Here is a 13864-nt window from a genome sequence, read left to right on the forward strand (position 1 = left end):
GTTATGTAACACATTTTAATACGTAGGAAGGCGTGCCCCTGACCTTCCTTAGAGTTTTCCTGCTATTCTACTTCATTTCTTTTCCCCTGTGAACTTGACAGTAAGTTTATCTAATTAAAAGAAGAACTCCCATGGGGACAGTGCTACATTTATAAGCTAATTTGTAGATTAATTTATTTGTAAATTAAAGGAGAACCGATACATTTAGGATATTGAGTCTTCCTATATTAGTTAGATATTGCTGTGTAACAAATCATCTCAAACTCTGTAACTTAAAAACAATAATCATTTCTTTAGCTCATTATTCTGCAGGTGGACAACTTAGACTATGCTTACCTAGGCAATATTTTTGGTCTAGCTGACCTTGACTGGGCTTCCTCATGTACGTGTGGTCAGTGGGTGGGTAAACTGGAGACATAATTGGCCTGAGGAGGCTAGTTAGAATTTCTAAAACAATATTCAATAAGAGTAGGGACAGTGGACATTCTTGCATTGTTCCTAATCTTAGAAAGCATTCAATCTTTCACTAACAAGTATGGTTGTTAGCTTTAAGCTTTTTGAAATAGATGTTCCTTATCAGGTTGAAGCAATATCCTTCTATTCCTATGTTTCTGAGAGTTTCAAAAATGAATGAGTATTGGATGTTGCCAAATGCTTTATATATACTTACTGATACAATCATGAGATTTTTTTTTCTTCTTTGGAATATTAGTACGGTAGACTACACTGGTTGATTTTGAATACTGAACCAGAGCTTGCATCCCTGGACAAAATTCCACTTGTCATGGTACATAATTCTCCTCATATACTGCTAAATCTTATTAGTTAAGATATTATTAAGCTGTTCTTAAAGAGATGGGAATACCATACCACCCTGACCTGCCTCCTGAGAAATCTGTATGCAGGTCAAGAAGCAACAGTTAGAACTGAACATGGAACAACAGACTGGTTCCAAATTGGGAAAGGAGCACATCAAGGCTGCATATTGTCACCCTGCTTATTTAACTTATATGCAGAGTACATCATGTGAAATGCTGGGCTGGATGAAGTACAAGCTGGAATCAAAATTGCCAGAAATATCAATAACCTCAGATATGCAGATGATACCACCCTTATGGCAGAAGGCGAAGAACTAAAGAGCCTCTTGATGAAAGTGAAAGAAGAGAGTGAGAAACTTGGCTTTAAACTCAACATTCAGAAAATTAAGATCAAGGCATCCAGTCCCATCACTTCATGGCAAATAGATGGGGAAACAATGGAAACAGTAAGAAACTTTATTTTTTTGGCTCCAAAATCACTGCAGATAGTGACTGCAGCCATGAAATTAAAAGACATTTCTCCTTGGAAGAAAAGTTATGATCAATCTAGACAGCATATTAAAAAGCAGAGACATTACTTTGCCAACAAAGGTCTGTCTAGTCAAAGCTATGGTTTTTTCAGTAGTCACGTATGGATGTGAGAATTGGAGTATAAAGAAAGCTGAGCGCAGAAAATTGATGCTTCTGAACTGTGGTGTTGGAGAAGACTCTTGAGAGTCCCTTGGACTTCAAGGAGATTCAACCAGTCTATCCTAAAGGAAATCAGTCTTGAATATTCACTGGAAGGACTGATGCTGAAGCTGAAACTCCAATACTTCGGCCACCTGATGCAAAGAACTGACTCACTCGAAAACACCCTGATGCTGGGGAAGATTGAGGGCGGGAAGAGAAGGGGACAACAGAGGATGAAATGGTTGGATGGCATCACCGACGTGATGGACAGGAGTTTGAGTAGGCTCCTGGAGTTGGTGATGGACAGGGAAGCCTAGCATGCTGCACTCCATATGGTTGCAAACAGTTGGACATAACTGAGTGACTAAACGAAACTGAAAGCTGCTCTGTGTATTTATTCACAACAGATATTAGTTTGTTATCTTCTTTTATACTCTGTCCTGATTTAGTACCATACTGACACTAAATTCATAGAATGAATTGGAAAATATTCCTTCCTCCTCTGTTTTCTGGGACAAATTATGTAAAATTGATGTTAATTTCCCTTTAAATGTTAGAATTTGCCAGTAAAACCATTTAGGCCAGGATATTTCTTTTTTGGGGAATTTTTAATAGCATATTCAATTTCCTTGTAATTCTGAGGATACTCAAATTACCTATTTCACATTGAGTGAGTTGTGGCAGTTTGTACTTTTGGAGAAACTGGTCTATTTCATTTACGATGATATGTAGCCAAAAGATACAAAGAACTGATTGAAAGCGAAAACACAGCATTTCAAACTTTTGGGGATACAAGTAAAGCAGTGCTAACAAAGAAATTTGTAGAACTAAAGGCATATATCAGAAAAGAGGAAAAATCTCAAATCAATAGTCTAAGCACCTACTCAAGAAACTAGAAACAAAGAAGAAAATAAACACAAAAGAATCAGAAAGAAGGAAATAATAAAGATAAGAGTACAAATCAATGAAATTGAAAGCAGTAAAATAACAGAGAAGATCAATGAAACAGAGTTGCTCCTTGGAAAAGATCAATACAATTGTCACACCTTTAACAAGACTAATAAGAAAAAAGAGACAATTCTCACACTTCACACTTTCTCTTTCACTCATGATTATTTACAAATGTGTTGTTTAGTTTTTAAGTGTTTGGTGATTTCCCTAAGATCTTTCTGTTACTGATTTTCAATTTGGTTCCACCACGGTCAGAGAGCACATTATGTATAAGGTCAATTCTTAAAAATTTTTAAGTTTGTTTTATGCCCCAGGAGATGGTACATATTGTTGCAAGTTCTATAAACACTTGAAAAGAAAGTATATTCTATTATTGTTGAGTAGAAAGTTCCATAACATGGATTAGATTCTATTATTGGATAGTATTTTTCCAAAACTCTCCATAGAGCTTTTATTTAAAATCACAATGCTTCATTTTTTAACTTTTTTTAAAATAATTTTTTCTCAAATAATTACCTGCCATACACCAATACTGGCTGAGGGTTCTGAGAATGGACGTTTGAAGACTCTGCACATTTTTAAGGCATCTGAATTAACTTCAGTGAGATTATTTAGCACAGCGAAGGCAGCTGCCAGTGGGTAAACACAGGAGAAAAGGCTCACATAACCGAACTGCAGGAATAATTCCAAGTAATCATCAAAGGTGCCCTGAAAATGTAAACAAGAAGAAAACAGGCATTGTTTTAATATCACTTAATAAGAGCAGTCTTTCGCAATACTGTTCAAGGCAGGAGCCTCTAAGAACAGCAATAACAAAAATCTTAAGAGTTTCTCCCAATTCCTTCTTCTCAACAACAGAATTTAAATTCAAAGACCATTTTATCTTAAAGTCCCTGAAATAAAGAATAAAAAATGATTTTGCTGCTCATATCACATCAAATCACTGAAATATTACATTTTTTTCCTAATATAAACAACAGCAAAGCTAAAGCATTTGCTCCTGACCAAGTAAAATGAAGGCGATGGCACCCCACTCCAGCACTCCTGCCTGGAAAATCCCATGGGCGGAGGAGCCTGGTGGGCTGCAGTCCACAGGGTTGCTAAGAGTCAGACACAACTGAGCGGCTTCACTTTCACTTTCATGCACTGGAGAAGGACATGGCGACCCACTCCAGTATTCTTGCCTGGAGAATCCCAAGGACGGGGGAGCCTGGTGGGCTGCCGTCTATGGGGTCACACAGAGTCGGACATGACTGAAGCGACTTAGCAGCAGCAGCAAGTAAAAAGAAATGATCCCGTATCACTATTAGAAATCTTACATGATGGTCCCTTCACATCAGGGGCAAATCTCTGCCCCTGAACTTCCATTAAAAACTTGACGGTGGTGATGCCAGCGAAAATGGCAAAGTAAGAACATCCAGAAGTTTTCCTCTCCATAAAAGCAAACAGAAACTAACTATAAAATTTGTCAAAATTCACTGTTAGTATTCTGGAAATTAACCAAAGGCTTGTATCAATTATGGAAACATTTAGTCAAGAATGACAGCTTGATTTTGAGTCTCACCTTCTGCACCCCAGTTCTGTAGCAGCTTCAAAAAATAAGAATAGCATGCATTTCCATACCAAAGGGAGGAGAATGTGGCTGCAGATCTTTGAAAGTCTCATCCGAAAGGAAAGCATTATCTGGCCTGGCTCTAGAAGACTCCACTCAAAAGAATTCTCCCCATTTAACCTCACTGAGTCTTCGGGTGCTAAAGGTCCTCCCCCACAGATGTTAATTGAACTTTTTAACATCAGACTTGACCTGCATACAGATTTCTCAGGAGGCAGGTCAGGTGGTCTGGTATTCCCATCTCTTTCAGAATTTTCCAGTTTGTTGTGATCCACACAGTCAAAGGCTTTGGCATAGTCAATAAAGCAGAAGATGTTTTTCTGGAACTCTCTTGCTTTTTTGATGATCCATCAGATGTTGGAAATTTGATCTCTGGTTCCTCTGCCTTTTCTAAAACCAGCTTGAACATCTGGAGATTAATGGTTCACATATTGTCAAAGCCTGACTTGGAGAATTTTGAGCTTTATTAGCGTGTGAGATGAGTGCAATTGTGCAGTAGTTTGAACATTTCTTTGGCATTGTCTTTCTTTGGGATTGAGATGAAAACTGACCATTTCCAGTCCTGTGGCCACTGCTGAGTTTTCCATGTTTGCTGGCATACTGAGTGAAACACTTTCACAGCATCATCTTTTAGGATTTGAAATAGCTCAACTGGAATTCCATCACCTACACTAGCTTTGTTTGTAGTGATGCTTATTAAGGCCCACTTGACTTCACATTCCAGGATGTCTGTTTCTAGGTCTGGGTCATGAAGATCTTTTTTGTATAGTTCTTCTGTGTATTCTTACCACCTCTTCTTAATATCTTCTGCTTCGGTTAGGTCCATACCATTTCTGTCCTTTATTGAGCCCATCTTCAATGAAATGTTCCCTTGGTATCTCTAATTTTCTTAAAGAGATCTCTAGTCTTTCCCATTCTATTGTTTTCCTCTATTTCTTTGCACTGATCACTGAGGAACGCTTTCTTATCTCTCCTTGCTATTCTTTGGAACTCTGCATTCAAATGAGTATATCTTTCCTTTTCTCCTTTGTTTTTTGCTTCTCTTCTTTTCACAGCTATTTTTATAAGGTCTCTTCAGACAGTCATTTTGCTTTTTTGCATTTCTTTTTCTTGGGGATGGTCTTGATCCCTGTCTCCTGTACAATGTTACAAAGCTCCATCCATAGTTCATCAGGTATTCTATCAGATCTAGTCTCTTAAATCTATTTCCCACTTCCACTGTATAATCATAAGGGATTTGATTTAGATCATACCTGAATGATCTAGTGGTTTTCCCCACTTTCTTCAATTTAAGTCTGAATTTGGCAATAAGGAGTTCATGATCTGAGCAACAGTGAGCTCCCGGTCTTGTTTTTGCTGACTGGAAAGAGCTTCTCCATCTTTGGCTGCAAAGAATATAATCAGTCTGATTTCAGTGTTGGCCACCTGGTGATGTCCATGTGTACAGTCTTCTCTTATGCTGTTGGAAGAGGGTGTTTGCTATGACCAATGTGTTCTCTTGTCAAAACTCGATTAGCTTTTGCCCTGCTTCATTCCATACTCCAAGGCCAAATTTGTCTGTTACTCCAGGTGTTTCTTGACTTCCTACTTTTGCATTCCAGTCCCCTGTCATGAAAAGGACATCTTTTTTGTGTGTTAGTTCTAAAAGGTCTTGTGAGTCTACATGCTGCTGCTGCTGCTAAGTCGCTTCAGTCATGTCCACTCTGTGCGACCCCATAGATGGCAGCCCACCAGGCTTCCCCATCCCTGGGATTCTCTAGGCAAGAATACTGGAGTGGGTTGCCATTTCCTTCTCCAGTAAGTCTACATAGAACCGTTCAACTTCAGCTTCTTCAGCATTACTAGTCAGGGCACAGACTTGGATTACCGTGATATTGAATGGTTTGCCTTGGAAACGAACAGACACCATTCTGTCGTTTTTGAGATTGCATCCAAGTTCTGCATTTCGGACTCTTCTGTTGACTATGATGGCTACTCCATTTCTTCTAAGGGATTCTTGCGAGAGGCGAGTGATCTTTAACAACTGGAAATAGGCACCTGCATTGAAGTGGGATGCCTGGACACTGGTGACTCTGACTTATCACCTGAGCAACATCACCACTCCTCCACAGGACCCAGAGGCCTGCTGCTCACACGGTCACCCCAGAGGGGCCAAGCAGCGCTCGACATGGTGCAGTGACAGGGTGAGGGAACCATCCATGCCAGCTTCCAGCCTTCTCACTCTCATGATCGTTCAGTGCACATGCAAACATGGCAGTTTAAGAAAAACATTCACTGCAGTATTTTAAAGCAACATGAAACAACCATTATAAATTCAAATTTTAAGTATTATTACTGTATTTCAGACAGTCTTTCACCAAGATACACATGCCAGATTCAATAGATGAGAGCTTTAGTAGAAGTCAGATTCTACTTCTAGTCAGTCTATTTTTTATTTTACTAAAATATGAAATACCCAAACAAAATTACTGGGGAATTACAGAGTACTGGGGATAGCAGAAAGTGCTTCTTCCAGATGTTCTGGATATTTGGATGAAAAATGAACCCAGGGATCTTGAGTGAGTTTCACCGACTGTCTGCAAGCCTTGCCAAGGAGTAATGCCAACCGCATGTGTTTTGGGAGCTGGCAGGTTGACACTCAGCTGGGGATTCAGTGCTGAACAGTTTCTAAACAACTCTTTGGTTGCATTTGGCTCTAGAAAGAATGTCCTTATGTTCTGTTGCAGCACTGAGATGTGGTTTTTAAATACACCCAGCAATATAGCATCGATTTATTTCTCTGAAGAGTGAAGAAATCAAGCGTTGGGAAAGAGTGAAAATCTCAGCAATCAAGCCATTGTTACCACAATTCATTCTTAAGAAATCCTGATAGCCTACGCTTGGCTTTCAAACTTCGGTTGTTTCAGCTCGTAAAATAAAAGGTTGAGGCTCTGCAGAGATGTGTCGATGACACTTTCTCTCCAATGCGCCACAGGGCAGCCTCCACAAGTCACATAAACATCATCTGGCCTTTCTAGCATCCAGAACCCAGGGAGCCCCTTCCCCACAGAGCAACACAGCCCACATTCTGCATTTCCATCTCACAACAGGCTTTGCAGTGGTAGTAGTTACATGGTAACACTATCAGTACTTTGACACTTCTGAGTACTTTTGGTTCAGTCAGTACAGCACACCAGGGACATATCTTTCAGCAAGAAGCAAAAAAAAAGCAAATTTAACAAAGTAAACAATCAGATGTTAAAAAAATACACTAACCAAGATACACGCTACTCTTAACAGCTGCAAGTTAGCAAAAGAACAACTTACTAAGATGATTCTGAGGACCTATTCACAAACTTTAAGAACAAAGCAATTATTTATAATGCTATGGTATATCTGTGACATAGTAATTTTACATATCTAATTTATTACATGTATGAAAACCAAGTTTCAGGTTCCAGGGGATCCATCCCACCAGCCCCTCACACTGCCCCTGGAGAGACATCACGTCTCAGAGTTTCCCACCCAGAGTACGTGAGAAGGAAAGAAAGTACAGGGTGAAGGCAACAGGCAGCACACAGCAGGGGCTGAGCCGCTCTGTTCCGGAAGCTGTCCTTTATTCAACATTGAACTGAGTGCCTGCTGAATGCCAGGCTCTCTGTTAGCAACAGAGTTTGCACAATAAATAACATGGAGACCCTATCCCAGTGACTGAGAAAGGAAAACTGCTAGCAAATGGCACAAACCCTAACGAATATTAGCATATTCAACATCACAATGTGGAATACTGAGCAAGTGAAGCTAATCACTTAAATGCAAACATGGTGGTCCATTAAGAAACTTATGAAAATACAAATTAAAGGAGGTAAGATGATTGCAACAGAAGCAAAAAAATTTTTTTTGATAAAATTCAACATTATTCATGATAAAAATTCTTCTCAAATAGGGAAGAGAAAAAACTTCTTAAACTGATAAAGTTACTGCCTAAAACATGGAACAAACATAATACTTAATGGTCAGGGGAAAAAAAAATCAGGAACAAGATAAAGATTCCTGTTATAACTGTTTGTGTCCAAATTGTATTGAACATATTAGTGAGTCAAATAATAAAAAGTTTAAGGACTGAAGGAAGAAAGAAAATAGCCATTAGTGAAGGGAGGAGGGTTAAGAGTTTGGAATCAGCAGACACAAATCATAATATTATATATAGGATGGAGAAACAACAAAGTCCAAGTAAATGTATTCAATATCCTGTAACAAACCACATAAGATAAACCATGTATATATATGTATTCCGTTTCATATATATATGAAGGACTGGAAGGACTGATGCTAAAGCTCAAACTTCAATACTTTGGCCACTTGATGTGAAGAGCTGACTGGTTGGAAAAGACTTTGATGCTGGGAAAGAATGAGGGCAGGAGGAGAAGGGGACAAAAGAGGACAAAATGGTTGGATGGCATCACCAAATCAACAAACATGCGTTTGAGCAAACTCTGGCAGATAATGAAGGGCAGAGAAGCCTGGCATGCTGCAGATTACGGAGTCTCGAAGAGTCAGACACAACTTAGCAACTAAACAACAACAACAAAATAACTGAATTACTTTGATGTACAGCAGAGATTAACACTGAATCAACCACACTTAATAAAGTTAAAATTGAAAAAGAAAATATCAGGGGACATATGTATGCCTATGACTGAATCATGTTGCTGTTCAGCAGAAACCAACACAATACTGTAAAGCAATTATTCAATTAAAATTAATAAATTTAAAATTAAAAAAGAAAATGTCCATTTTTTATTTGTAGCTGAAATAACTGTCTACATGCAAAAATCCAATAAAATTTTTAAAAGTTGGAAATAATAGAATTCTGCAAAGTTTCTGGATAAAAGATATAAAAACCAATGAGCATTCCTGTATGCCACCAACAAACAATTAGAAATTATTTTTAAAGACCTACCATTCATAGGGAACAGAGTAGTCTCAGTATCTATCACAGATAACCTATTCAACACAAAGCGAAAAAGAACCTAAGCAAAAAAGAGGCTTTGCAAACTGTCTGTCACCCGGTCAGTCATGTGATCTAACAAAGCAGCCCTATACATGGAGCAACCCTTTTCCCCCACTGCCCCGTCAAAGCCTCCTGATGGGGTATAGTGGAGGCCCACCTCCAGAACTGCTGAACCTGAATCTCAGGGGGAAACAACGGGACAAACTGGCTTCACAAAAATTCACGCTCTGAAAACCAAAAAGGTGTGGGGATTACTCTAGCAGTTTCCAAACCTTCAGGTCTCCAAAGCCCTAAACTCTTCCAAATCACCGATGATATCAAGGACTTTTTCTTCCTAAAAGTTATTACACCTAGCATTATTTACTGTGTTAGAAATTAAAAAGCAGAACTGAAAAAATATTTCTCATTGACTCACTTCAAAAATAAAAAGCATATTAACATAAATAAAATATTGTTTGAAAAATAATTACATTTTCCAAAATACAAAAATGTTGAGTGTGGAGGATGGTACTCACTTACATCTTCGACACACATTTTTGATGCCTAGCTCGTGAGAAGGCATCTCTCATTTGCTGTGTGTCAATACAGTATTCCAGTTGGAATACTCACCATGAAAACTCAGCCGCACACAGCTATGTGGTTGGATATGAGCCGCTCCCAGGACTGGGACAGCAGTGCTCAGTGAGATCTGAGGGGGTACACAGCCCTGGTCCTGTTCCTGGAAGAACTGTGTCAGCAGACCCCAGTGGATGGCCTCTGGTAGAGACATTATGGAGAATTTCTTTTTCCTTATACTCTGTCTCACACTTTCCAAGCTTTCTACAGTGAGTAAGCAAGTATTACTCTTTGGAATAATGCTTTAGTCTCAGTCAAACTCCTTTTCCCCAAAGCTTGGCAACACTGTTTTAGATTCATAATGTAGCACTCAGGATGAATTTACAGAAAATACCATTCTAAGCTCACTGGCCTCAGTGAGGAAACAATGTTCCTGGAGGTAAGGATGAGTGCATAGCAAACAGCGATCTAGAACAAATGCATCCCCAAAGCACAACCCCATTCCCACATGAATGGAGAGAGTCAGAACAGTAATAACTCGTGCTGATCTTGTGAAAAGAGTGAAGGAGGAACTTACAGGAGATGAGGAGGGAAGAACGGTCAGATAACGCAGGACCCTGCCAGCAAGTTAAGCTACTAAGGAGAGACATTTAAGCCCGGCGTTCACTCACAGACCCATCGCCTGTGAGGGGAATTAGTACACTGCTTCCTTTACTTCACATCAGAGAGCCCATGCTGAATAACAGACAGACTGTGAATAGAAAAATCTTGAATCCTATTTCTGATGTAGGCACCAAGTGATTATCAACACAGAGCTTTATCAACACAGAGCTTTATCTACCTATTACTAACGTGAGAAAAGTGCCCTTCCATTGTTAGCGATGGGCTCCCATTTTTTTGAGTACAAAGTGTACAGAGCACACAACGGCTCCACGGCCGTCTCGCCTCTCCCCTGCTCTGCCGTCTTTCAAACAGCCCCGCCACCCTCAGCAGAGCAGTCTCACAATTCATGGGACTCATCCTTTGGGTGTTAGGCATAAGCTCCAGGCTCAAGACAGCAGCATCTTGACACACTGTTCCTTCTTTTTAACTGTAAAGTACTTCATGGTAAGGAAACTGGCTGGAAAGCAGTCATACCTGAGATGATGAATATGTACATATTTGTCGTATACAGTCTGCACATGACTATTATTATTCACTTTCAATGTTTAATTCGGCAATATCCAAACTTACCAAGTAAGTTCCCATTTCCTTTTCCAGAACGACCTGTTCATATAATGTAGCATCGATGTCTGCCTTTAAAGCTTCCACCTTCTTCTTTACCCGCACATGGTGCTTCTTTTGGAGCCAATAAGGAAGAAGAGACTCTACAATTTGGTTAAGGATCTGGGAGGTAATCAGGAGAGTAGCCAAGCTCTAAAGAGAAGCACATAAATGATATTTGCAATGTAACTTAACAAAACCAAAGCATGAGTACAATTACGCAGTTAAAAAAAAAAAAGGAATCTAACAAATAATGTATTATTATGCTATAAAAACTAGTATCAGAAAAGCTAGGTATAAAAAAAAATTAGGAGCTAAGTCTTAGAATGATGTTTCTAATTTACTGGTTCTTCACAAGACAGACTAAAATACAAAAAGAGTATAATACAAATAAGATTATAATAGAAAACTGGTTATGAGTTGGGAGGACAACAAATTAAACTGAAATTGTGTTTTTTACAATCTCATATGAGTCTAAATGATGTCACCAACTTTGAAAGTTTAGTCAGAACTTACTACAAAATTAATATATGCTCCCTCACTGTAGAAAAACTTAAAAACAGAAAAAAAGTCAGCCTTAACAACCATGTCAGAACCACTGCTAACATCTTAAGTATTTCTTCCTAATGATATGTAAAAACAAAAGTAGAAACATCTGTATGTGTACAGCTTTGTAGATTTCTTTTCTGACTATCCTGTGAGCACTTTCCCATGTCATGAATAATTCTTTTTTGCGAGCCCATGCACTGTGGTTGACTATAAGTACTATTTTCAACTGCCATTGTTATAAGTGCTGCTCCTCACCTATGTGCATGAATCTTCATCCCACCTTTGATGACTTACTAGGAATGGAATAAGGTTCTTAGGAAAGTTACTCAAGTAGTTTCCAGAGGTATTGTGTCAATTTCCACTCTTCCCAGGTAGGCATCAGGGTTTCCATCACAAACCACCTTTGCTGATATTAAAATTATTTGTTTCAAAGAGTTCTTCCCTGCCCCTCATCCCCTGTTAAATAAAGGAGACTCTCAAAAGTATAAGAAATGAGGGGTCGTATCTCACTAACACACTAATGGTGGGACTGGAGAGGTATGTATGTCTAACCTATTGATTTCAAATGTATTATTTTCAAAAATAATTTGTAAAAGCAGCAATGTATCTAGTTTAGTTACTAGGAACACAGTATTTTACTTTTATGTCAGCTTTTAGAACTGTAACTACAAAATTTTTTAACTTTCTGTTATACAAATTTTTTAATTTCTTGAAAAATGATCCCAAGCTCTCATATAAAGATTAAGAAGCCTAAACTTTGAGACACTAACAATCGCAGTATATCAAAACCAGAAAAGAACAGCCCTTACTGGTAGGTGGCTCAAGTATTAACAAGAAAGAGAGAATTTAGAAAGCAATAATTTATACTTCACTATGATTATGAGATCCAGAAGTGGTAACACAACAAAATATATGTCAGACTTTCATAAATATCTCAGAAATGAGACAACAGTGCATAGCATCTGCTGGTCTGCAAGTTTAACAACTTACTAGTTTAAAAATGAAATGTGTAAGACCATTATACCAATCAGCCCCACCCTGAGCACACAAAAGTTCAATTGATGAATTCATTTTTTGCTGTTAAAGTTGCTTTTACAAACTTTAGTATGAACTATATACTTGATTTTAGTGCCCTAAATGATTAATTTTGCATTTTGGTTAGCTTCAACTAATTTCTTTCCAGTTGAGCACAATACCTAGTGCAATTGCTAATGGTGTTTTTTTTTTTTTTAAGAACTGGGCTTAGAAATACACAAAATTTAATAATTTTCTCAAGATAATAATGGGAAGACCATTACATTACTATACTATAGGAAAGCACCTTGCAAATAAAAAAAATCAACACCTGTTTTTCACACTCACCTGACGCAAAAGCTTCATATCCCTCAAGACAAAGGCAATGTAGAAAAGTGAGGCAAAGCAATTCAGAAAGTTAAACTGCCAAAAAAAAAAAAAAGAGAGCAATATTTAATATTGTGTCACTGAACTTTATTACAATTTGTGGAGCCTCATACCAAGGTCATCTCTGGAATTGAGAGAGCCCCATAGCAACCATTGCCATGAGCCCTCCTGATCTAAACTGGCCAGCTACCTGACCCCTTATAAGGTAAAAATACCCACCCTAACCAATCACCTAATGCCACCCTTCTAGCAGGAATTTTCTTTGTCTTGAGGCTATTAAAACTGGCTACCAACCCAGGAAAATCATATGCTCTCCCTTAAGCCGACCTGCTGTTCCTGTTCTAATAAACTCTATTCTCCTCTCATTCTGCCTCTCGTTTGGACATTCTTTTCCAACCCACATACAGACCATGACACAATTGTAAATATCACATTTAAAGATGTCATGAGGGACTTCTGGTCCCAACAAGATGGCAAAGACTTGTTTCTCCTACACCCTACCTCCCCCCCGCCACGTCAGGAAGCACACCTACGAACTCCAGAAATACCATGAGAGGCAACCAAAGCGGAACTTGGAAAGGTGCTGAGAGGACTGCACAGCACCAGCACATCTTAGGTCCCTACCACTTTCTCACAAAAGAGAGAGTCCAGTATCTCCCACCCCCAACCTGGTAATCTGGGCGGCCCGGGAGGCACAGTCCCTGCCCACCCTGCTTAGAATAGGAGTCCTACAACAGGCAGGCCCAGCGTCACTAACAGCGAGCTGCCAGGGCACGTGCTCTCTTTCCTCTTTGCCCTGCCGGGCCTGCCACTCCCCGCCCCACAGAGAAGATGCCTGGATGGAGGGGTCAGCACCCAGTAAAAAGGGACCCAACCCAACTAGCAGCCCAGCCCTGGAAGCCTCTCTGTGCCCAGGAATCTGAGGCTCCCTACCCTCCCAGAGACACACCTAGGAAGGCGGGTGGCAAGAGCAAGAGAGATGAGCCACAGCAACCAGTCGGGTAGCATCTTTGTCACCATGGGCCTGAGACTGCCCTGCCCAGACACATG

General features: G+C 39.4%; 1 protein-coding gene across 2 annotated transcripts in view; it reads right to left on the reverse strand.

The window, feature by feature from the left end:
- The window catches only part of ANO10 (anoctamin 10), a 212068-nt gene that overhangs the window by 163945 nt on the left and 34259 nt on the right, over positions 1–13864 (reverse strand). For both annotated transcript variants that reach the window (XM_018066945.1, XM_018066946.1), the window contains exons 8-10: positions 12776–12850; positions 10835–11017; positions 2958–3149 (exon numbers count right to left, since the gene is read on the reverse strand). In XM_018066945.1, the coding sequence (XP_017922434.1) occupies positions 2958–3149; positions 10835–11017; positions 12776–12850 (450 nt within the window). The remainder of the gene's footprint in view (positions 1–2957; positions 3150–10834; positions 11018–12775; positions 12851–13864) is intronic.

Source organism: Capra hircus, chromosome 22 (genome assembly GCF_001704415.2).
Source record: "Capra hircus breed San Clemente chromosome 22, ASM170441v1, whole genome shotgun sequence".
In the NCBI taxonomy this organism is placed as follows: domain Eukaryota; kingdom Metazoa; phylum Chordata; class Mammalia; order Artiodactyla; family Bovidae; genus Capra; species Capra hircus.